The sequence below is a fragment of the Brachyistius frenatus genome, unplaced genomic scaffold (genome assembly GCF_029030835.1).
Source record: "Brachyistius frenatus isolate BFR_SWC_R1_liver_20210118 unplaced genomic scaffold, ASM2903083v1 Contig_150, whole genome shotgun sequence".
Taxonomy (NCBI): domain Eukaryota; kingdom Metazoa; phylum Chordata; class Actinopteri; family Embiotocidae; genus Brachyistius; species Brachyistius frenatus.
This window is the reverse complement of record NW_027210749.1, coordinates 669,099-694,268: the sequence shown is the minus strand read 5'-3', so window position 1 is coordinate 694,268 and position 25,170 is coordinate 669,099. Positions and strand designations below refer to the sequence as shown.

General features: G+C 40.0%; 1 protein-coding gene across 1 annotated transcript; it reads right to left on the bottom strand.

Annotated features, from left to right (window-relative positions):
* Window positions 1-272: 272 nt before the first annotated feature.
* Window positions 273-23,307, bottom strand: LOC138631185 (CD82 antigen-like). The gene is made up of 9 exons (XM_069715986.1): window positions 23,136-23,307; window positions 11,862-11,936; window positions 9,937-10,009; window positions 6,305-6,426; window positions 5,743-5,817; window positions 2,843-2,941; window positions 2,349-2,522; window positions 2,153-2,236; window positions 273-1,535 (listed from the first exon to the last, which is right to left on the bottom strand). Exons 2-9 carry the CDS (start codon window positions 11,922-11,924, stop codon window positions 1,458-1,460), a joined length of 768 nt encoding a protein of 255 aa, XP_069572087.1. The 5' UTR covers window positions 11,925-11,936; window positions 23,136-23,307; the 3' UTR covers window positions 273-1,457.
* Window positions 23,308-25,170: the final 1,863 nt, after the last annotated feature.

Sequence of the window (25,170 nt, the reverse complement as noted above, 5' to 3'; positions counted from 1 at the left end):
AAGTGGTTTTGAAAATCAGATATACATTTTAATTCAGTTTTGACCAAATGTGTTTTTGACTTCATGAGCTACAAATCTGGGCTTCAAGCTGGCTCAACCGCAAAAACCAATGTGTGATGTCATACCTCGCCAAGTCCATCAGCGTGAGCAAAAACCGAAACAATTGAGCTCAAAGATGCTAAAACGCTCATCGAAAAACAAAAAACGTTTGTACTGGAATTTTCTTAAAGGTTGAAATGTTCGAAGCAGTAATTGATGAGACGCACACAAACTACTGTAATCAGTTTATTGGCAAAATGAAACAGAATGAATGTTGTGAGTACATGCGTACGTACGACTCCAGCTAGCTGCAACACCAGAAGTCCATCTAGTTCTAAACAGATAAACCCTTCTTCTCTAAGACACCATTATGGGGTTAATGGAATGGTTTTCATACAGACTGTACATAAAAAGAAAACAGGACGCTATAAAAACCACATCTTGGCTCAAAGTTAAAATTGTACAGAAATGAGTTTTTCCCAAGATGCAACTCCCCAAAATATATTTATTTTTCTTGCTCCAAAATACTCTGTCGCGTAAATTTTTTACCTTTTCACACAATCCAACAATGTTAAAAAGAAACAACTCACTCCTCAAACTCTTCTGGGTTAAACTGGGTTGTATGCTTAAAGCTGAAAAAAAAAAAAGAGTCTTATATTTGCTTGTCAAAAGACAATTGTAAACTGGGAGCGATACTTTTAGAAAACAAGTATCTCTTTAGTACCTCATTATTTCTTATTATTTCCAGAATGATGAACAGAAATTAAGAAAACATTTTAAAAAAAATAATACGACATTTAATAATTCAAGGAGAGACCAGCTGCTTAAAGAAAACACTGGCAATAATATTTTTTGGATTCACACAAATAATCACTAAAATTATATACAAAGTACTTTAAGACATTTCACAATTACTTGAAACACTGGTGTATAAAAATCAAAAAATCAAACATTATCCACCAGGTGGACTTTCCAGTTTCCAGATCTGTTGTCTTGCAGAATCTCCCAAACTTAGCTTTGCTTTATGTCTTTATAGACAAATAGGATTTATTTTCAGATTTTAAAGGGAAAATAAAAGCATGCAGTGGTAATTTGACGTTATGGATACCAGCGATAATGAGAGCTCACCCGTCATTTTGTTTTATACCAACACATTTCTCCGCGAGATTCCTTTTAAATTCAATTCGTTTTCAGCATTGCTGTCTGATCCGAAGTTCAAAAGTAAAAAAGTTTCTAAAGTGCTCAAAGGAAACTGGGTCGAGAAAGAAAGAATAAAAAAGCTTCAGAGGAAACAAAATACAAAGATAAAAAAATGCACATTAATTTTTTTGAACACAATTTCACCAAATATAGGCTGGAAAAAAACGCTTTAACTTTCTGTGTTTCTTCAATTCAACAACATTAACCTCCTGTGAGCTTCAGTACTTTGGCACTTTGGTGTAATCCTCCGTGTGGATGTTCCTGCACAGGCAGATGGACAGGATCATCCCCAGGAGCTGCCGAACACGCACAAAAAAAACACAACTGATCAATTATTTTATATCCTTAAAAACATCTTTTTAAAATGACACTGATGCTAAATGTGGTGTTCCTCAGGGAAGTGTTCTCGGTCCTGTTCTCTTGTCGTCATACATGCTGGGCAACGTCGTCAATCACCAAATTGTTTGCAAGTTTGCAGACGACACACCTTTACATCCTCCTTCTTTAAGTCTTTACTAATCTGCTGCTATACACCGGCTACCTTTATTACTAATCATTTATTTCAACATCCTTTTACTTATCTTTACATAACCTGCACTTTCCAATATCAACTCGTGCTTTTTATTTTGCGTTCGATGTCAGATCTTCTACGGCCTCTCTTTTAAGACATTTCAAACGTTTGCTTTTCTTTTTTTCTTTTTTTTTAATTACATCAAATTGCAGCGTCGTCTTCTACGATTCAAAAAGTTTGTGCCACCAACTGTTTATCTCAATGAACCAACTCTTTGTATAACGATAGTGGACTGAGACCGGCGTTAATTTGGGTTTTCATTTGCAGGTTCTCTTAAAATTTAAAATCTTTGGACGGACGCCGACCGCGTGACGTGTTTACGAGCGTTGATTGCTGCCGTACCTCAATCAGAGCCACTCCGAGGCAGATTCCCAGGACGACCCAGATGTTGGATAGGAGCCAGCTCTCCACGCTAGCAGAACATCCCTGATTAAACAAAAAAAAAACACACACACAAGTAGATCAATCACAGAAAAAAGAACCCAGCCGAGAGACAGAAAGCAGGCGAGACGAGCTAGAAAAAACAAACGGCGATTACCACGTCGTATACGGGCCAGTCGGGCGTCTGAGCCTCGCAGAAGCCGCTGTCGGAGACGTTTTCGGCGCTGAGCGAGATGTTCTGGCAGGAGCAGGGAAACAGCAGCTGGGAGCTGTTGACGATGACCATGTTACCGCTCCAGTCCAGACGGCCGGTCCAGCCGCAACACTCCATCTGCAGACGGACGGAGATTCAGAGATTTAGTCGCTGGCAGCCGGAGAATGTTTGACAAGGAATGAACACGCCTTGACAAACCTTACGGGTTCGGTCCTGAAATATTGGACGTCTACAGCAACACAAACAATCGGCTTTTTTTGGCTTCAAAATGAGCACCGGCTAAAGGAACATTTAGTCTCGTTTCTAGTTGGGGAGTTTTGGCAGTTTTGTAGTACTGAAGAAGATTTTGATGGATGGGTTTTGTATTTGTGCTGATAAGATAAAGACAGTGTGCATTTTGACCCAATAAGAGGAGCTTTAAAGACTCTCCAACCCACCTTCCTCTGGGTGAAGTCCCAGGCCTGCTCCGTGGTCGAGTTGTTTCCGGGGTAGTTGTCCAGCACCTTGGAGACGATCTTGGACGTCTCTTCATTTAACTGAAACACAGCAGGTTTTTTGGGGGGTTGATGAAAACACGTGTTGTGATGCACGTAGCGACTCAACAAGGTGAATGAAATATTTCAGGGACTAACGATTAAATAAAGATTTATATTCGTTTGAGTGTCAGAATTTAATCTAATTTATCTGATCTTATTTTAGTATAGGTAGATACACGGCTAAAATGTCGCTGAGAAAAAGTCTTCTAAGATGTTGTTGAGGAAAACCGGACTAAAATTTGGCTAAAATGTCGTCAACGAAAACTCGGCTATAATGATGTTAACAAAAACTCGGCTAAAATGTCGTAAACTGAAACTTGGCTAAAATGTCGCAAACTAAAACTCGGCTAAAATGTCGCAAACTAAAACTCGGCTAAAATGTCGATAACGAAAACTCCGCTATAATGTCGTTAATAAAAACTCAACTAAAATGTCACATTTTTCTTGATTAAAACGGACAAAAATAAAACGACAAACATTTGACTAAAATCTAAAACATTTTCATAAGAAAATGAAAGTAAATCTACATCTGGGGCCAAAATAAACAAAAGGTTTCAGATCCATGTTTATCTCACATTCCTGAATAATCACGAGACACGAGTGCATAAAGTTTGGGAGGCAGATCCATGAAATCTTTTTGGTTTATTCAGGAGCATCAAGTCAACTCCATCAGAAGCCAAAAACAACACCTGGATAGGCTGAATTGATCCAAACCACGGCAGACCAGATGCTGGATATCTTTCCCTCCAAGAGGCTTTAGACCTGAGTGTTGAACCGAAGTTTGGCAGAAAGCACAGTGGCTGCAAAGAGCTTCCAACAAATGTTCACATCCAATAAACAGAGATCTGTTACTCAGAAGTACCGGCTTCCTCTTCGTAGCATTTTTCTTTTCAACCGAGATACTTCACGCAAAGACGTGCAGCTGAATCAGCAAGGACACGTGAACTCAAACTCTCGGTTGTCCAAGTCTGAGACGGTCGAAACACTCGAAGCGCTGTCTGTTTTTTTTCTTTCTTTTTACCGACCAAATCAGGATTTGCAGCAACGACTTACACGAATGGCAAGAAACAGGCAGCCTTTGAAAGGAATCGGTTTTCTGCATTTAATGGTTGTAAATGTGATCTGATCAGAACAAAAATGGGATTCGTTTTTTCTTCAAATTTTAACACCAATATTTTGACTTTTTCATGCATTTTTACTGGAAAAAAACCAAACTGCTTGCAACTTTGCTTTGGACCCCGATCATTGCGGCCTTACTTAACATTTATTTGTTGTTGTTGTTGTTGTTGTGAAGCACTTTGTTTGGGGAAAAGTTCTGTATTAAATAAACTTTCATCGAACTTTTTTTGACAACAACAACAACCGCAAACAGGTTTTCCCAGTAGTTTCAGAGTTTTGGGCCGTTCTTCGTCTCCGAGTTCATTCCTCAGCATCTTGTTAAGGTTCAGGCATGAAAAACTACAATTTTAAACTGAAAGTTCAAGATTTGATCTTAATCAATGTATTTAAACTAGAAAAACTTGTGAGAAAAGTTTTTTCAACTTGAATATAATTTTGATTCAATTCTGAAAATATTTTGTATTAAAAAAAAATTTAGTTTCAATTTTCATTTTCTTATGAATTTTGAAATTGTAGCACTTATTTTTTCAGCTGTAGATTTTATGCTTTTAGATCCAGATCTGATTTCTTTACAGTTTCAGATCTTTTTTTCACTTTCAAATCTGTTTTTGACCTTCAGATCGCAGCAAAACAAGACTTTTGGCCGATCTGGTTTCCAAGTGCTTTAGCCAAACAGATAGTTTTCAACTTTTGTTTCTTGGCTGCATGGAAAGGTAAACGTTAAAGGAACATATGAACTCAAATTAGAGTCAATAAGATTTGTATTTGTAAAAAAAAATGGCATCTTTTAAAATATGTGAAATGTGATATTATTTAGAACAGAATTTGAGAAAAATGAAATCTTTTGTGTGCATAAAAGAGGTCGTCGATTATTTCAAATTGGAGCAAAAACAAAAGTGTTTATATTTTTGTTGGATGTAATTTTAGTTTTTATTTCCAAAAATATTAACAAAATGACAAAGGAAATATTTTTACAGCAGAAAACAGAATATTTAATTAAGCAGTGTAAGTGTTTTTATTGTTTTATTTAAGCCTTCTTAAATTATTATAACTTATTACTTGAATTTAGCATTTTAGTCGCTCCGACTGTTTTTATGGGTTTTAAATTGTGTTAAATTCTTTTCACCCTCATCCTGAGATTCGTATATTTTTGAACTGAACCATGAAAAATTATTGTTTCAATGGAAGAGTATCCCGTTTCATACATATCTGACATTTTATAAAACAGAGATGGAAAATCGGGGGAGAATTAAGCGTGCGCTGACGGTATACGTTTATTGACAAACTTAGAGAGGTTTAACTTTTCAAAATAAACTTTTAAAAAAAACACAACATTCACCAACTGAAAAAAATAAAACATACAGTGAAAAGTATTCTTTAAAAAAGAAGCTGCTTCAGTCAGTTTTCTGCAAATTGTTTTTTGTTTTTTAAAAAAGCTCGGCCTGAACACCAGAGGGCGCCGCAACACAAAACGCCTTCATGTTCCTCTTCAGTTTGTTGGTATTAAACTCACCTCATCAGACATCGAGCTCTCAGTTAAAGTGCTATTCAGCAAGTGTTGTGATGCATTGTGGGTCTGAACACCAACCAATCACAAGATGACGGTTTATTGTACGAATAATTCAGAATAAAATCACGTCCTGTCAACGTTTGACTTCTGGGTAAGAAAAGGAGAAACTCACCATGTCCTTCTGGAAGTAGATCAGGGCGCCAGCCACGATCTGAGCGATGAGGATCAGCAGGAGGCAGGTGAAGTACTGAGGAAGAGGAGGAGGAGGAGGGAGGAAGGAGTAAGACACTAACTCAAAAACACCTGCAGATCCAGATGTGGCTGCAGCTGTGACTGTTAAATCTGTTAAGATATTTTAAACCTTCTGCAGGTTTTTCACTTTTGTTTGTTAACTCAAACCAAAAGACATCAAACGCGGCCGCACAGCTTGTTGATGATGGAAAATGTTGTAAATCCAAAGCCAGTTTTATTTTCTGTTTATAATATCTCATGGCAGAACACATATTCAAACCACGCCAGGCACTGCATCATTTAAGTGGAATTTAAATATTTATTTTATACAGTATTCAGTGGTTTCCAATCCATTGTTAAAACATGGAAACCTCTCGTAGCAGCAAATTCAACAAATCCAGATCTTTTCAAACCTTGTTGGTCCGTCGCTGATCTGATCTGGACTTTAAAAAGTCGCCTGAAAAACCTTCATCGTCACGTCTAACACGCAGACCGTCACTCACCAGGCCGAGCAGACAGCGGATCTCGTAAATGGCCCCCAAGCAGCCGAGGAAGCCCATGAGCATGGAGAAAGCTCCGACGCCGATCAGGATGTAGCAGGCCGCCTTCACGGCCGTAGAATTACCTGAGGAGACGCAGCGAAGAGCCGAAGGTTAGAAACAACACGGCAGCGATTACTGTCGGTGTGCAGAGTACATGTTACCGTCCCAAACCATAAAACTGTTTATAAAAGAGTTCGTAGCTTCAGGTCTGTAAAATGGTTCTGATCCAGAAGTGTCTTCAGCCGCAATACCAGCGAGTGCCACTAGAGGTCGGCTCCAAAAAGCCTCCGGCTCCATAGACTCCCATTCAACTTCTCTCATCAAATCCAAAGTGAATAAAATGTGTCCATCAGTTCTCTCGGTGTTGTTAGCTAAAGTCACTCCTTCTTATTAGTTTTCTGGAGGTCCATCTGAAAATAATCCCTCATTCATTAGAAAAGAAGATTCAAAAAGACCTGTTTTTGGGGGCGTGTCTGTTTGATTGACAGGCCTGTGGAGCAGTCAGGTTACAGCTATCGGTGGGCGGGCCATAGTATCGTCATGGTTGCCAATCAGATCAATCAGATCCACCGCTGGCTCCTCCCCCAGCTCGTCCAAATATGGTCACTTCCTGCTCCAAACCGCTTTGAACTATCAAGATGGTGACGGACAGAATCTGAACTGGAGGATTCGTAACGTTCGTAACATCCCGTCCAAAAGTCTCGAGAGCACCAGTGACATAAACAGAAATCTACTTTTTAACATATTAAGTGTTAATTATGTGCTAAAGTCTACGTTTGGCTCGCTGCTGTGATTTCATCTCAACTTTAATCCCTTTAAAATGTTTTTTTTAGTCTGAAAAAACAAACGAGAGAATCTGAACCATCAGTTTTATGTTTTACTGTCACAGTCCGGTGAAACACAGAAATGTACACAGAGCAGGAAATGAAAACTGGTTTTACACATGTAGACGTGTGCAGTAACAAGCAGCTGAAACACCAGCTGGTGAATCGTAACAGACGATGTTCATCGTGTGTAAACTTCAGACTCAGATTTATTTTTAGTTTCCAAATGTCCAGATTTGTCAGGTCTGTTTAAAACCACAGCGCCCCCTGCTGGGTGGACGCCGCCGTCTACGGCTCGTTAACGTGAAATAAAGTTGCTCTTCGACCAAAACAAAAAGTCCATGTCACTCAAATTCAGTTGTCAGAATAATTAACAGCTTATAAGCTACTAATGTGGTAAAAATAGAAGTTTGTGAGACTTGCTGTTGTTTCGTAATCAATAAAAGTATCTTTCAAAACTGCCTTTTGTTTTTATTACTACAGAGTATATAATGTCCTGCTTTTTTCAAGAGATAAATTAAGTAATTTATGTCCACAAATGTATTAGTACAAGTGTTCAGTGAGTTTAAACGAGTTATTAGGCATTAAATAAAATCAGGTCCCAGACAGCGAACGTGAGAGGAGGAAGGTTAAAGGTGAGTTTTATCTGAGAGGGACGACATCAGACCACTAAAAGCAAAAAGATAAAAACCCCGAGGTCTTGTTTTTGCTCTCGTTGTGACTCGACGCTCTCTTTGTGAAAAAGCTCCGATGGCAGCAGTGTGATTTCATCTCTCGCATGTTTGCACCAGGCAGCTCATTGATTCGGTCGTCCACATCATCAGCCCGGTTCAGAGAAAAAAAAAACGTTCCACCGAGCATCAATACGTCTCATTTATGTCGCGGACACAAAGCTAAACTGTCCCGCTGCGCTTCGACCCGCCGCCGTGCGGTCTGGCGTCGCATGACCGCATCCTCCCGTCCGAGCCCGATGAAGTCCACTGGAAGCCACGCTGTCCGTCCTCGGGCCGGGCCGGGCCGGGCCGCCGACGCATCGCGGCGCTCGGCGAGTGCGTGAGTGCGTGTGTGTGTGTGTGTGTGTGTGTGTGTGTGTGTGTGTGTGTGTGTGTGTGTGTGTGTGTGATGAGTAAGGCGGTGAGCGCACTGGGCTGATGTGATGCATGCTGATGCCGGACGGAGCAGAAAGAGCCCAGTGTCTGACGGGAGGACACCTGCCGGGCGGACAAACGTCCTCAGTGACGCTCTCGCTGCTCCGTTACAACTCGCTCAGTGTCCGTCTCTATAAGTCTGCAGTCGAGCCTTCTGCAGACGTCTTCTGAGCCTTTTCTGTCTCGCGGACACTTCGTCCTTTCTTACCCTCGCCGGGATCAACTGCGTCTACGAGGCCTCTTTCAGTTAAACTCGTGACCTTTAAAGAGCCTTTTTTTTTAACGCCTGAATGAACTTCACGACGAGTTCGGTCCGACGCTGAGCCTCCAAACAGACCTTTTAGTCTCATTTTTGGTATTATGATTTTTATACCCAACCTAAGATGTCTAAAAAGAAATCACCTCTCAGTTTTGATCAAATAGTTGGTGTGACTGTAGAACCTATAAACTTTTATACCTTTTATAGAATTATGAAACACATAAAACCAGAAAGAAAACTTTAAAAACAGATTCAGCTTTTTGTTATAAAGCTGATTAAACACAGTTAAGTTATCTTTTAGCAGGACTACTTTATTTGATGCTACTTTTTCCTCCACTAGGATTAACTATAATGCTACTTTCTTAGTTATTTGCATTTAAAAAAGTAAATAAGGCAACGGAGCATCAAAATTTAGTTTTCATACTTCAGAAACAGAGAAGTAATGGCTAAATTAGCTTTCACTAAAGCTAACCAGACTGATTACGAGTGTTTTTTTAACCACAAGATGTCAAAAAAGTCTGATTGTACTCAACAAAAGTGTTTTACTTGTGTTTGTAGGTCAGTAAATGGACAAACTCCGTCCTGCTGGGGATGAGTCATCATATTCGAACAGTCATTAAAAATTTTAATCTAATAGCATATACGAATATCGTTCTTCCCTATTTTCCCTGTTTTTACCACCAGCTAGCTGTAATGTGTTACTCCCATCAGAAGGTGGCGGTAATGCAGATAAATGGCAGTTAATAATCCAATAATAGTTGAATAGTTCTCAGCGATTAAAGGGTGTTTCCACTTGAAATGCCCATCCTTAATCTCCACTTGACTTTTGCCAACAACCCTGACTCATCTACAAGTTTATCATATTTCAACACGTCAAACGAAAGAGTAATAAAATCTTGGAGAGGTGCCACCTGTTTCTTCTTCTTCTGAGAACATACATACATACATACATATACTTGGGGGAAAAAAGGAGGTTTTTATCCCATCTTCAATGAAAGCAACACACGCACAGAAAACTGACTTCATCCCACTCACAGCTGCATTTAAAAAAAACAAAAAAACAACAACTATAATTCAGCCCCCTCCAGGATTTCGCTGAGTTTTGTCGTGATGATTGTGTCAAATAATGTTTGATTTGGGGGCGGATTTTCTCCAAAAACTTGGTAAAATCGTGGGAATTTGAAAAATATCACAGGTCAAGGTTTTTTCAAAACACTACCGATGAAGGAATAAATATGGAATCACTTCTTTTGATACTTAATCACGCTGCACATCACAGAAATATTCTAGTTCTAATCTTGAATTTATTTCATTTATTCAACTGAAAGGAAAAACGACATTAAAGGCGATCAGCGAACTCACTCAGGACGACGATGAAGCTCTGATTGTCCAGGAGGAGCCACAGTCCAAAGCCCATGATGACGCCCCCCAACAGCTGGAGGATCAGCAAACAAGACAAATCAGAAAAGAAACGTGGGCTTTAAAACATAATACGATTGCTCAGAGATGTGGCAGCTGCTAAAACGCCACTGAAATTTCAAGATTTTTTAATACCAAAATAACGAATTGATCATATAAATGTAATTAAATACAAACTAATTTATTTGAGAAAAAAAAAAAAAACCTACAGAAATCTCATAAAAAGCTGCGGTATCGTTTTTAATAACATGGCTCAACAAAGAATTTTCTAATTTTGACTTGAAAGCCCGGAAAAGATGGAACCAGGATGTTTATTTATTTATTTTCCAGTAATTTATGATTCGTGTTGTCGACATTAATAGTCTGAAGATTTGACCGACACGCAGTTACACACACAACATAATAAAATAATGTGTTCGATTTGAGGCACAATCACAGAGGTTGTAAGAAGCTCTTAACCTCAGATTATAGATTTTTCATTTTCGCAGACGGAGAGAGAGGAAAACGAGAAAGTGAGTATCGCCGTGGTAACTAGGCCACAAACACTTCATCTGCACTGTAATTAAGACTCACAGAGACAAGAACCAGAACATGAATGAACAGTTGAAATCGTCTTCTGCCAAGCTGTCGGCCGACTGCAGCAGCAAAAGCAATTACAGGGAGAAAAAATTAAAAAAAATAATTTGTGGTAGTTTCGGAGAATTAAAACACATCAGTGAAGCTCCAATTTCCAATAATAATAACAGAGAGATGAAGAGAATGTGTTCTAGAAGTAAGAAAACCTCATTCAGAAAAATGTTTTATATGTTTTGATGGGAAAACTACTTCCTTGTTGCTTTTTTCGAGATTTCTTTTTTTTAGCTGCCTCGATAAACAGCATATCTAATAATCCCTGGACATTTTGGGGGTTAATACCATGTGGACATAACAGCAGAGGTAATATCAGTTGTAATTCCGACTGAGAAAGACCTTTTTTTTTCTTTTTTTTTTCCTGAAAGCTCTGATTCAGACGACGTAAAAACTACGGAAGTTTAAAGACAGCTAAAGTCTGTTGTTAAAGCTGATAAACATTGAGATGTTAAAGGTATAAAGCTGTAACGAAGAAGCACACATTCAAGTCATAGATGTATAAAGATGTCCGACATGACAGCCCACCACAAGTAGCGCCAAAAATGTCTTGAATACCCCCTGGTGGCTGGTTGCAGTATAGGCGCAGGTTTAAGTGCTGCTGGAACGACGCTACGACACTTTTTCTTTCCAAGTGACAAAACAAAATGTTCGCAGTTGTGTTGATACACTCCCATTTACACTGTTGATACAAACACTTCCTGTATGCACTTCAAATTAAAAGCCCTCTAACATTCTGGCAGACAGAAACTCTTCATTTTCTAACCGGGCTTTTATTCTGAAACATTTACAGGAACGTGTTGCGACTGAAATCCGACAATAACAGTTTAAATGAGTGATCCAGAGCAACTGTTGAAAACAACAGGATTATATTGTTTACTTTGAGTGAAAGCGATATTGATTCACTCATCGAAAGTGTTCCTGTCTGATATTAGTCAAAACACCTTCCTTTGAATGTTTCACAATAAAAGCCTCTTTCAGAAATAAAGCATTTCTCTCTTGCCAAAATGCTCAAGGGGCTTTTAATTTGAAGTGGCTACAGGAAGTGGTTGTATCAACAGTCTAATACTGTAACCTTAACAGGGCAAACAGGAGCGGATCAAAAGAAAATTGCGAACACTTCATTTCCTCACTTGGAGAGAAAAAAGGGGGCGGAGCTTCATGCCGATGCTCCGGTAGCTATACACTGATGGTTACGCCAAAAAAAGATCAAGAATCACCAGTGAAGGTAAAATACTCACAAAGAAGATGAGGTTGAAGAGGAATAGGAAGTACTTGCTCGCGGTCAGGCAGCCTTTCCCCATGATGCTTTATATCTGCAAACAGGAAGGAGACACACGAGGAAGTTAAATAAACGAGCGGCCCAGCGGACGTTCAGGTTGGAAAACAGTTGCAGTTATCTTTTTTTCACGGCTTTTGGTTTAATTGTAACAGATCTGCTCGGAGGGAAACGAAGTTGATGTGAACAAGTGGCGACAGATGCTGGAAGAACCCTCAGACCTCCGTCGCTAAGCTGATGATCACCATCAGGAACGGCGGGGGGGGGGGGGGGATCTCCAGGATTACACCCGCAAAACCAGTACGGCCGCAATCTGTGAGCTGGGGGACGGGGGGGACGAACTCCTGCTGTCTTCAAACCACCATCTCCAGCAGTCAGACGATTTCTCGCGTCCAACATCACGCATTTATCCGATATCCGTCACCGATATCTCCGGCTTCACAAGCAAACCAGGATTTTCTGCATCTTGTCGAAACAACATGCCGTTTTTCAAAGATCTGAGATGTTCATGTAGTTTTGAAGATTATCTGCAGATTGTAAGATATTTATTTTAGACGTAGAAAAGCCACATTTACTGTTTAAAATGACATAATTGTGGAAAGATTTTTTTAATATGTATTTGAGTTATATTCTTATTTTGTCAAAAACTATTGTTTTATTTTATTAATTCATGGACCCTGTTCGGTACGTGTTTTGGTGTTTATTCCTCTATTTATTTGTTTTTAATCAATCACTACCAGATAAAGAACCTCGTATCGATCAGGCATTTTGTATGCTCTTTAAAATATTTTTGAAATTTTCAAACAATACAGGAACTTTTTCCAACTCAGCCAAGCAGAAAAACTTTCCGTGCATATTTTTGAGCATTTCCACACAAAACAAAAAATCATCCAAAAAAAGTTGGATGGAAACGCACCTGATGGGGAAAATCATTTTAAAAGATAATCTATGGGGATCCCTTTCACAGTTTTGTTTTTGTACTTCCTGTTTTAGGATACGAATGGATATGAAATTACTTATGCTCGTATTTTGTTACATACTACGTTGAAGTACGCATTTGGACATTTCTCTTTCTCTTTTTTTAAAAAGCTACAAAATTTGCCCCCAAAAAATATACACAAGTGAAACAACCCAACCAGCTATTTTTCTTAGTTTATATCACAAATAATTATCTTAATAATATGAATTATTAAAATCGATAAACAACTGATTAAAAATGTGGTCTCTCTTTATATCTTCAGTTCATGGCGTGTTTATTTATAATCACAAGAAGTGAAAATAGGAATTTAACACACTTAAAAAATAAAATTATTCCCAAACATCTCAGCTCCATCTTCTTTTGATTTAAATCGTCTCTTTGAAAACAGAACTGACTGGATGACTTTACCCACAAATAACTAATAACTCCTGTGTGATGGCTTACAGTATGTTTATGGAAAGTCCAAATCGGCCTCAATGCACAACTCCTCCTCCTCCTCCTTCTCCTCCTTCTCCTCCTCCTCTTCCTCCTCCTCCTCACATTAATGGCCCTGACTATGAAAATCTGGGTGAAATATGGGAGTTCAGCTCGATGTTCCCTCCTGGCAGTGAAGCCCCGTTGCCGACCCACTTTTCCCATGACTGTAAAATGGGTTACTGTTACTCGGCGGCCTGTGCCAGTTTTTGTAGGGGGGGGGGGGGGGGGGGGGCCACCTGCAGGGATGGCACAGGGAGGAGAAATGTGCAATGGGAAAGACATTTTTGGCAAGCTGGCGCAAGCAAAGCCAGATGGGAGGTATTATGAGCTTAACGAAGACCAGGTCGAAGTTTTACAAAGACATGTACGTCCCGTTTTGCAAAGACGTTGGGGGACGAATTTTGCCGTGACACTTCCAGGAAACACTCTGGAATAACATCCATCATGTTTTAAATACACATAATTCATATTTATAAGACATTTTCTTTTCAAGATCACCCGGCTGGTCCCTTAAATGACACAACGGTGCCTTCAAGGCTTCACTGCGGCTCTAAATTCTGCGACTGAAGCTCGTAAAACATGACAAAGCATTTATGTACTTGTGGTTGACGCAAAAAAATAAAAAAATAAAAGACGGTCCCTGAAACAAAGGCCTTTTTAAATTTAGAAGTGCCACGGAGCCACTCTGTGCTGCAGCTGCTGGACGAAAAGCAGAAGAAGAAGAAGAAGTCCTTGTTGGGAATTTACTCTACATGAGATTTAAATGTAATTATTAGCCAGAAGTTGGTGAAAAAAAATTCTGAAAATAAAACCAGAAACCAGAACATGCTATTCAAAGCAGCTGCTGTTTCACACACACACACACACACACACACACACACACACACACACACACACACACACACACACACACACACACACACAAACAAACTGATGTCTTTGCAAAAACTGTGCAACCAGAACCGACAGAAACACACGATCTCCCCGTTTGTTCCCAGAGTTCCTACGTCGTCTGCAGCTCGTTACGAAGGCAGTAAACATCATGAAATGTGATTTAAAACCATCTTGGAAGCGCTGCAGGTCGAGCTGAAGTCCCGGCAGTTTTAGTTATTTAGTCCGTCTGTTAGAGTCAAGAGTTATTTTATTAGTAACTTCTAACCAGTTGTAGTTCGGTTGGTATAGTTATGGCACTTCGTCAGTTATTTGGTAATTTAGGTAAAGCTGCAGTAAGTTATAGTCAGAGTTAGTTTGTTAGTAATTTAAGCGAGTCAGTTATAGCTAGTTGTAGACGCTTTGTGAATCATAGTTATAGTCAGAACAGTAAAATGTATTGTTAGTTATTGCAACAGTTAGTGTGTTTGTTAGTCGTTTAGTTACGAAGTAAGTTATAGTAAATTAATAAAGTAACTACCTAACCTAACCTAGCCTAGTCCGAGTTAGTTTGGTAGTTATTTAGCCAATCAGTTAGTTATAGTCAGAGTTGTTGTTAGTTATAAGTAGCTAAAAGTAAGTAATAGTTTCTTAGTTATGGCGAGTTAGCCTTTGTTTATTAAGGAATATTTGTCTGAAATCGGGGTCTTGTCTGGGATGCATCCTGATCACAAACTAAACCTTCTCAACGGGCTCTTTTAGTTGTTAAGGAGCTGCTTATTCTCTCTCTCCATGTACTCCTTCACTCAGTGCAGGAGCTCGCTGACCTCAGGTTCGCTTTAAAACCATCCACCTGTTTGTGTACTGTAGTTACATATTAGCGAGCTAAACTGTTATTGTAAGAAAGCTGCTGAAGGTGGAGTGAGACGAGTCCAAAGGAAACCCAGATGGATTACTATCAGCCCAGCAGAGAGGACATGCTACATGTGGCTGAGTGGAAACGAGGGCATCTTAAACGGGACCAAAGTGTTGCTCTGATGACACCAAACACGAGAGTAAATTACCACTTTGACGACAAGCTGCAGGAAGTTGGAGGCCGGGCCGCCGACCGGGCCGAGACGAGCCCATAACAACCACCCGGAGTGCTTCACCCTGTCGTTTCACCGTGTACGCTGACAGATCCGTCACATAACTACTGTTTAGGAGGAATTTATGGCACGACTTCGACAGAGCTGCACAGAGACGAGGAGAGAAGTCGTTTATATGAACAGAAACAACAAATATCAGTCTTCATATAACTGTCCGATGGGTTTTAAAAATTCCTTCCCGAGTTCAGTCACGAGATTCTTCGGCACAGCGTTGATGCCGACGTGCGTCAGAATCGTGTTAGCGTTTCAGTCGATGACCAGGGACGACTTTCTAGATGATCAAAAGATAGAATTCAAACGTCGCTGAGTGGCGACTAGCAGTGATGTCACCCGTCGGTTTGTGAACGTTGTGAAGCCTCCAGTTCACATCTTTGCTAGTTTGGAGCGGTTTGGAGCAGGAAGTGACCATATTTGGACGAGCTGGGGGAGGAGCCAGCGGTGGATCAGACCGATCTGATCGGAAACCTGACGATACTACGTCCCGCCCACCGATAGCTGTAACCTGACTGCACCACAGGCCTGTCAATCAAACAGACACGCCCCCAAAAACAGGTCTTCTTGAATCTTCTTTTCTAATGAATGAGGGATTATTTTCAGATGGACCTCCAGAAAACTAAGAAGAAGGAGTGACTTTAGCTAACAACACCGAGATAACTGATGCACACATTTTATTCACTTTGGATTTGATGAGAGAAGTTGAATGGGAGTCTATGGAGCCGGAGGCTTTTTGGAGCCGACCTCTAGTGGCACTCGCTAGTATTGCAGCTGAAGACACTTCTTTAAAGGAGGAAACACCTCAAACACTGAACTCAAAAGACGGAGATCCAAAATCTGTACACAGAATTCAAAGTAAGGGCGTTTTCGTTTTTCCAAGTTCAAATAAAAGGATATACTTGGATTTACATTCGTTTGATTGAGTTATTACTGTTGGTTTAGCCACACCAGAAACACAATCCACAAACTGGGGATATAAAAAAAAGAAAGTCTTCTTCAGTTTCATTCTGAGCTGTAACTCATAAATAAGTGTGCTGGTTCCTCCTTGATTTTATTACTCCTCTTCCTCCTCCTCCTCCTCCTCCTTCTGAAGCCTCTGGTTGTACCAGGCACAACAACACAGCTGAGCGTCGCTGAATGACGCAACGACACTCAGTGAAAATGATAAGAGCAGGTTTCTGTTTTGAGCTCACAGATCAGTTTGTATTTAAAGAGTCTGACATGACGGCGATGTGGAAACAGGTCCAAACTTTCATTTTAATTCCAGCTCCTAACACAGAGAAATAAGATTTGAATAGAGCGTCACAGTCACCAAACGAAAACGGAAACTTAAAAACTCAGTATTTACTTTCTAGAGCCTCGAATCTGATGACTGAGCGTTTTTTAATGACAAAGTCCCGGCAGTTCTTCAGAAAGGACATTTTAGAGTCTCCAAGTGGAAACCAAAAGACGGCCAGTTTTGTCTTTGAGATTCTTCCAAACTGTGAAAAGCGCTTCCTCACACTGAAGCTGAAAACAACAATTTGTCTTTGCTGGCAGTTGTTTTTTTTTCCTCTGACAGCGTCCATCATTCAGTGTTTGGCAGCAGAACTTCAACTCCACGTTGCTTTTTTCTTCTTCTTTTCTCTCCATCAGAAACGAGCACGACGACAACAACAACAACAACAATCAGCTCTGTTGTTTCACTCCTCCCTCGCTGTTCTTTCCATAAACAGCTCGAAAATCTATTTGTAGCCGGAAATTTAAATCTCATATTAGGACGACGAAGGGACGAACAAAGACGCCATTTGTTTTATCGTTTAAAGCCTCATGTCAACCGAATGCCGTCGTCCTGAAGAGACACTTCAACTTCTGGGGAAGTTTACAGTTTTACTTTCTTGGCAAAAGTGAGATGGGAATATCGATACTATCTTCAACTGAACATTTTTTTATAAGTAAAGTATTTCTGATAACGACGCGTTAAGTGTCCTGAGATGACTTAAATTGGTATTTGCTGCTATTTAAATAAAATTGAATTGAAATCATTAGCCTTAGAAGGCTAGTTGCTCACCAATGAATGCTAATGGATAACCTGAACATGGTGGCGACTGGCCTCCGACTACCAGCCTCCAACTACCAGCCTCCGACTACCAGCCTCCAACTACCAGCCTCCGACTACCAGCCTCCAACTACCAGCCTCCGACTACCAGCCTCCAACTACCAGCCTCCGACTACCAGCCTCCGACTACCAGCCTCCAACTACCAGCCTAGAATTGCTAGTGACTACACGAGGGGATGCAAGACTAAACTTACAGCTGGTTCTCGTCCTCTTCCCACCTGACTTCAACCCCACCAACACTCCTTTCACTAACCCCCCCCCCTCCACCTCCCCTCCTCAGGGTCCCACCGAAACAATGGCAGCTTTCAGACACAATTTTCCCCTCGACAACAAAAGGGGGGAAACTCGACACACGGCGTTCAGCTCAGTTCTGACATTTCTTCACCACAATAATAAAAAACCAGCCGTTGAGGACGCCCTCTTCTCACCGTGACACCTTGTTTTCCAGAGACACTCGATACCTGCCGACGTAAAGCTGATCCCGGGAGTCAGGAGCAGCTCCACCCCAAAAAACACCACCCGCTGCTAAATCAATGCCATTTTCTCAATTTGACAAATAAATCTTTCTGTGAAACGTTGGAAAATAGTTTAATTTCATTTTCTTGGTTTTTGTGACTCAGTTTCTGATCATAAAAAGCAACAAATTCTCCAATCTGAGAGGCTGGAAGCTGAAAATTCATGTCATTTTTTGCTTAAAACGTGATTTAAACTACTAATTTGTTATCAAAATAATGGAATTTTATATCAATGAATTCATCAATTAATCATGTAATTGTTTCAGTCCTCAGTCTAGATATTGATGACACAGATGGTGGTTGTACTTAACCTCAGCAATATTTTGAGGTACTTTTCTCGTGTATTTCTATTTGCTGCTTCTAGTTTTCACAGCATTTATTTGACACCTTAAATTACTTTATTTTCCAAAAACTAAGAATCATTTATGTAATAAGGCCGATGCTCTTACAAAAGAACAGTAAAATAATCAAATGTTTCAGAAATACATTTTTCACTGTTCGTTGAAGTCCACCAGTTTTGATTTATCCTTTGATTAATTGATCCATTGGTTTATATTTTGATCAAAATAATTTTAAAATACCATGAAATTTCTTGTTTTTGTCCCACGGTTTAAAACCAAAACAGCTTCCTGTGAAGTGAAACAATGACTTTGCACAACTCATTGTCCACCAGAACAAAAAGAGGTGCCGCCCCAGCCTGTCGCCCCCGGTTACTGAATCCCACCCTCCGTCTTTAATCCGCCGTCAGGTAAAAAAACAGTCCGGGCCGCCCAGAACAACTTGATTCCCACTCAGCCTGAAGAGGAGTGGGTTTCCATGGCGACGCTGCAGCGGTGGAGGTGTGGCGTGGGAAAACCGAGCCGCTCGGATATCTTGCTTGTTTAGACTCGGACGCTGTAAACAGAGGAAAAAAAAAAAAGAAGAAGAGGGATCTCTGCTTTGTTTCCGTTGTTCCTCCGACATTCAAATGCATCGCTGAGGTTTCCCAGAATTCACCTGTTCATGCCGTTTTCTGCCGAGTCATGACGACTCTGCTGCTGTTCACAGTTCAGTTGGTGAAACCAGTGTTTACTCACAAACATATGTACATAAAGTAACTGGTTCTGTTTATGGTCCGGACTTTCGATTTAGACTTGTTCTGTTTCTTTAAATAATCAGAGACCGAGTCCATGATGTTGAGATCAGGACTCTGGTTTTGGACTTGGCTCCACACCTGGTGGTGGACTTGGCTCCACACCTGGTGGTGGACTTGGCTCCACACCTGGTGGTGGACTTGGCTCCACACCTGGTGGTGGACTTGGCTCCACACCTGGTTTTGGACTTGGCTCCACACCTGGTTTTGGACTTGGCTCCACACCTGGTGGTGGACTTGGCTCCACACCTGGTGGTGGACTTGGGTCCACACCTGGTGGTGGACTTGGTTCCACACCTGGTGGTGGACTTGGTTCCACACCTGGTGGTGGACTTGGCTCCACACCTGGTTTTGGACTTGGCTCCACACCTGGTGGTGGACTTGGGTCCACACCTGGTGGTGGACTTGGCTCCACACCTGGTTTTGGACTTGGCTCCACACCTGGTGGTGGACTTGGCTCCACACCTGGTGGTGGACTTGGCTCCACACCTGGTGGTGGACTTGGCTCCACACCTGGTGGTGGACTTGGTTCCGGACAGTTAGAAAAAAAATATCGCAAACTTATCTTAAAAAATTGAAAAAAATCAGCAAGTTCATCAGATTTTACATTTTAAATTTGCCAGAAATAAAGAAAAGCAGCGACCTGTCTTGTTCGTCAGTTGAGGAACAGAAAAATGTGATTGAGTGTTTCAAACCTAGATCCAGCCCATAATTACCCTCCGGGCTAAATTCCAGCAAATAGGGCGAACCGGTTGTGGGCGTCGGCTTCGAACTCGGCTCGACAGCGAAGGCGTCCAGAATGCAGCCCAACCGGTCGAGAGCTCCTGTGTGAGGGTCGTCCAGACGTTTACCGACGTCTCGGGTCCGACCCTCCCGGGCGTATGGAAACGTAATTAAGGTCACGGATGGAGTGCAGCTCAACTGATTTACAGCCTCGCGTCGAGGAAACGATGTGAGGCTGAAATATCGGCCGAGCATCGACACTCAACGCTGACCCGCATTTATCATCCATAGTGCAGAACCGGTAAACTCGTAAACACCGACGACGTCGATGTTAAAAGGACGTTATGTAAGTTGGACTAAACAGTTTTGACATTTCAGACGTGGGTCAGCTCTGGATTCAGTTTAGACCCCCGATTGATTGATCGACTCATCAGTCAGGAAAAGAAATATGGTCAGCTCTTTATTTCAAGCTCCACCGACCGGAGGATCTGCAGCTTTTTTGTTTTTGTTTATTCTCACTAACTCTGAATAAAACGAGACATTTATGAAACTGTTTTTCTATGTTTTCTAACTTGTTATAAAGACAGAAGCAGAGCTGCATTAATAAAAATTTGAAATTCAATTAGGTCATTTTTGAATAAAAACAGATCATAAAAATGCTGAAAAAAAAGACGCCAAAAGTTCTGAAGGAAACTTTTATTTTCTCCTGAGTTTGACCTTTCAAAATGATTACAAAACTACCTGATCGCAAATATTTGAGCTGGCTGACATAATTTATTTTTTTACAACATAATTCAGAGAAACCCCAAAACTCAAATATTGCCACAGAAGTCAGGAGGAAAAAACTCCTTTAACCTCCAACAGAAGGAAAAACGCTCTTTTAACATGAAGAAACCTCCAACAGAAGGAAAAATTCTTTTAACATGAAGAAACCTCCAACAGAAGGAAAAACTCTTTTAACATGAAGAAACCTCCAACAGAAGGAAAAACTCTCTTTTAACAGAAGAAACCTCCAACAGAAGGAAAAACTCTCTTTTAACATGAAGAAACCTCCAACAGAAGGAAAAACTCTTTTAACATGAAGAAACCTTCAACAGAAGGAAAAACTCTTTCAACATGAAGAAACCTTCAACAGAAGGAAAAACTCTCTTTTAACAGAAGAAACCTCCAACAGAAGGAAAAACTCTCTTTTAACAGAAGAAACCTCCAACAGAAGGAAAAACTCTCTTTTAACAGAAGAAACCTCCAACAGAAGGAAAAGCTTTCTTTTAACAGGAAGAACCCACCAACAGAAGGAAAAACTCTCTTTTAACAGAAGAAACCTCCAACAGAAGGAAAAACTCTCTTTTAACAGAAGAAACCTCCAACAGAAGGAAAAGCTTTCTTTTAACAGGAAGAACCCACCAACAGAAGGAAAAACTCTCTTTTAACAGAAGAAACCTCCAACAGAAGGAAAAACTCTCTTTTAACAGAAGAAACCTCCAACAGAAGGAAAAACTCTCTTTTAACAGAAGAAACCTCCAACAGAAGGAAAAACTCTCTTTTAACAGAAGAAACCTCCAACCGAAGGAAAAACTCTCTTTTAACAGAAGAAACCTCCAACAGAAGGAAAAACTCTCTTTTAACATGAAGAAACCTCCAACAGAAGGAAAAACTCTCTTTTAGCAGGAAGGTACAGGAACACTGTCTCTCTGAAAATGATGACATCATCGAGTGTCGTGTTTACAAGTGACGCCAGAAATCCAATCTGAGCGTCCAGACTGAGCATCTGTAGAAATCTGACTGGAGTCACATTTCAAACTTCCTCCAGATGCACACAAAAAAAAAAAATCACAATTCATGTTTTGTTATTTTACTATTCAGACTTTCAAATAAATCCTCTGGATACGACAACAGAAAAGAAATGCGTTCAAATCTAAATTAAACTAAAACAAAGGAAATGTTACAAAATTTTAGCCAACGGAAAAAAAGTTTAGAAATAACAACAATAAACACAAAAAAACAAACCATATGACGAAGTTTAAAATGTTGTAAACACAGAAAACAAGTAAAACATTGACCAAAACAGAAAGTCAATAAAATCTTGTGAAACACAACAAAACAACGAGGTGACGAACCGAAGCTCGCTGGAATCAACAGGTGATATTCAATAATTCAACCAAAACACATCTCAGTGAGAATCTACCGACACCAGCATCACGGGTTTAGTTTCAAAGCCAAAACGCCGGCAAATAAACATCTCATCTCGATCATAAGTTGTCTTATTAAACTATATTAAACAAATATGTGAAATTAGACATTTAGAACAGAAGAAAATACAACTGGAGATCTGAACAAAATAAATAAATTGCAATCCAAACTGAAACTTCTTTTGTAGTGTGTCAGCTGCAAGACAACATTTATAAAAAAATTAATTAAAAAAATCAGATTTCAACCCTGTTGGATCAGCCTGGCTCCTTAAAGGACACCTCCTCACTAATTACCTCGATTGCTTCTGAATTGTTTTGTACAAGTGTGGACAAGAAACGCGACAACCAGGATATCCAAAACTGTAGACATTTTAACTTTTAGTAGATTTAATTGTGCATTCAACACCCATTTAAAGCCATTGACGTCACTACGTTTAATGGTAAATGTGCCTTTTTTTGTGTGTCTTACTTAAGTCATTAAATAGTTTGAAAAAAAAAAAAAGCAGAAATGTATTTGTCTAAAAGTAGTTTCACACTCCTGAAGCTTTAAATAGGTTGAGCAGGAAACAAATACTGACTATGACAAAGCTGAGACAAAGTCCAGCAGTTTTTAAATCAAATTTGCCTTCAGTTTCTGTTCGAACCAAAGTCCATTCAGTAAACCAGCTGTTTTAACCAGATCTCTGATAATTGTTCAATAACGTTTACAGCAGGTGAAGTTATCAGTTATTCACGTTTTTATTACCTTATATTTCGATTCTGGGAGTTTTTTGAATCTATAAAACACGACTGAGGTGTCAGTTCTTCAGTTTTCAGCTCAGTTGTAACAGCAACGTGTATGTTCAGTAACAAGTGGTCCGATAAATAAATCCTCCACACAGGCGCCACATCAGCGGCTCCTTCACGTCAACTGCGGCCAAAAAAACCGTGCAGAAACACGGCCGATTTCACAAAAGACGACGAACCCGGAGTCTGATCAGTGATCAATCTGAACCCGATCACCCGGCAAGCCGCGCACGCCTCGTGCTCACAAAACCCGGAGTTAGAGAACCAGCTTCGGTTCAGACGCATTTATTTCCCCCTCAGCGCGAGCTGCGGGTTTTTTACTCACGTGTTGTTCTGCGTTCAAACTGCGGAGAAATAGTGCGGGGGTTCCCGTGCGGGCTCCTGTGCTGCTCGGTGAGCTCTGCTGCTGCTGCGCGGACTGACTGACCTCCTCGACGGGGACAACAAAGCGGCAGCAGCGGGGCAGCAGACTGAAGGGGAAGGACCGAGCGGCGGCGGGGAATCCTCCGGTCCCCACCGTGTGGCGGAGCGGGGAATGAACCGCCTCGGTTAACCCCTCCATCCCCGCTGCGCTGTTTACACACAGACGGAGGAGGAGGAGGATTAATGAATTAATTTGTCGTCATCGTTTATACTTAATGCTTTGGGGTTTTGTATTAAGACTACTTTTATATTCGTTCAATCTTTTTAAAGTGAAGAATTCTTAACTTTATTTTGAAAGGTACCCTACTATATAAACAAAGATTTTATATTTAGCCTACATTTTATTATTTGTAGTAGTATTAATTGGATAACTAATAGTATTTTTTTTTAGTTTTGATTAAATTAATTCACCTTCTTTATTATTTTGACTTTCAGATTGTATTTCTATTTTCAATGCAAAACACGTTGTAACTTTATTTTGAAAGGCACTATATTAAAAAAAATATTATAAGATTTATAGTGTAGTCTTATTAATAGGATAACTGGTCTGATAGTATTTGTTGTATGAATAAAATTATTTTACTTGGTTTCATCTTTAATGTTTTGGATTGTATTTAATGTAGGCCATTTTATTACAATACATTTAATGTAAAGCAATTTGTAACTTTATTTTGAAAGGTATGCTACTAAGCACTAAACAAAGATTTTATTTTGACATTTAATCATTATTAGTAGTAGTAGTAGTTTATTTTAGCTTGTTTTTACTTTTTAATGTAAAGAACTTTGTAACTTTATTTTGAAAAAGTATTATAATAATCAAAGATTTTATATTTACATTTTATTTGTAGAAATAGCAGTAGGATAGTTGACAGTATTTGGATTGATGAAATTATTTTACTTTGGTTAATATTTAGTGTTTTGGATTATATTTGTATTTTTTTTAGATCAAAGCACTATAATATTTTGGCTTTATTGTAAAAGTTTGCCTTTTATCTCACTGACATTTTTATTATTTTGACCTTTCAGTCTTATAATTTGATTTAAAATCATGACTTCTTTTATTTTGTATTGTTTTGTTTATTGGCGCAAACAGGCTTCCATACATACTTTTTTTAAATCTAAAAATGTTCATTTTTTATCAAAAAATGTTTTCAGTTTTAATAATGACTAACTTTTTATCTAAAAAAAATATTACTTTTTATTTCAAATGATTGAATTTCCAACTTATATCTTTAATTTTATGTAAAAATGTTCCGGGCAGAAATGACCTCCATATATACAGAATATATATATATATATATATATATATTTTTTTTTCATTGAATATATTCAGTTATGTGCTTACAGTGTTGATATTCCAGCTCCAGCTGGGTGCTGACGGGCCACTCCGGGTGGTGGTGGTGGTGGTGGAGGGTGAGGTGGGGGTGGGGGTGAGGTCAGGGCCAGTCTGAAAGGAGGTACAATGCTCCTCCTCAGACCGCAGCACATGCAGTCCGTCAGCTCTGAACATGAAGCTGCGTTCACGGGCTGTAAATAAAGAGTGTCATTCTGCAGCCTGACGTCATCGCCGTGGAGACGCGGCGTCCAACAGAGCGTCCTGTCAGCCTGTTGGACGTCAGCGTCACACCCGGAGAGTGACGTCCGTCCCCGGACTTCTCTCACCTGGTTCCGAGGAGCAGCCGAGGGACGCCGAGGAGCTGAAGGCTGACCTCACGGCGGGCCGCGGGCCGCGGGCGGGTCACGTCCCACCGGAGAGGCTGAGTCATCGTTTTACCGACACGAGACAAGACCTTCATTAATGTGACTTTTTAGTTTCAACTTTCTATCTCATAATGTTGAACTTTTATCTAAATGCTTTGATCTTTTATCTCAAAAATTCTACTTTTTATGTCATTAATGAAATTTGTATCGTAGTTTCAACTTTATCTCAGTTCAGA

Bases quoted from the DNA above. Each gene is read 5' to 3' on its own strand.
- LOC138631185 (XM_069715986.1), bottom strand. From the start codon at position 11,924: ATGGGGAAAGGCTGCCTGACCGCGAGCAAGTACTTCCTATTCCTCTTC. The intron at 5,818-6,304 runs GTGAGTGACGGT...CCTCTTCCTCAG, and splicing joins TCCGCTGTCTGCTCGGCCTG to TACTTCACCTGCCTCCTGCT. The intron at 2,942-5,742 runs GTGAGTTTCTCC...GCTGTGTTTCAG, and splicing joins TCTACTTCCAGAAGGACATG to TTAAATGAAGAGACGTCCAA.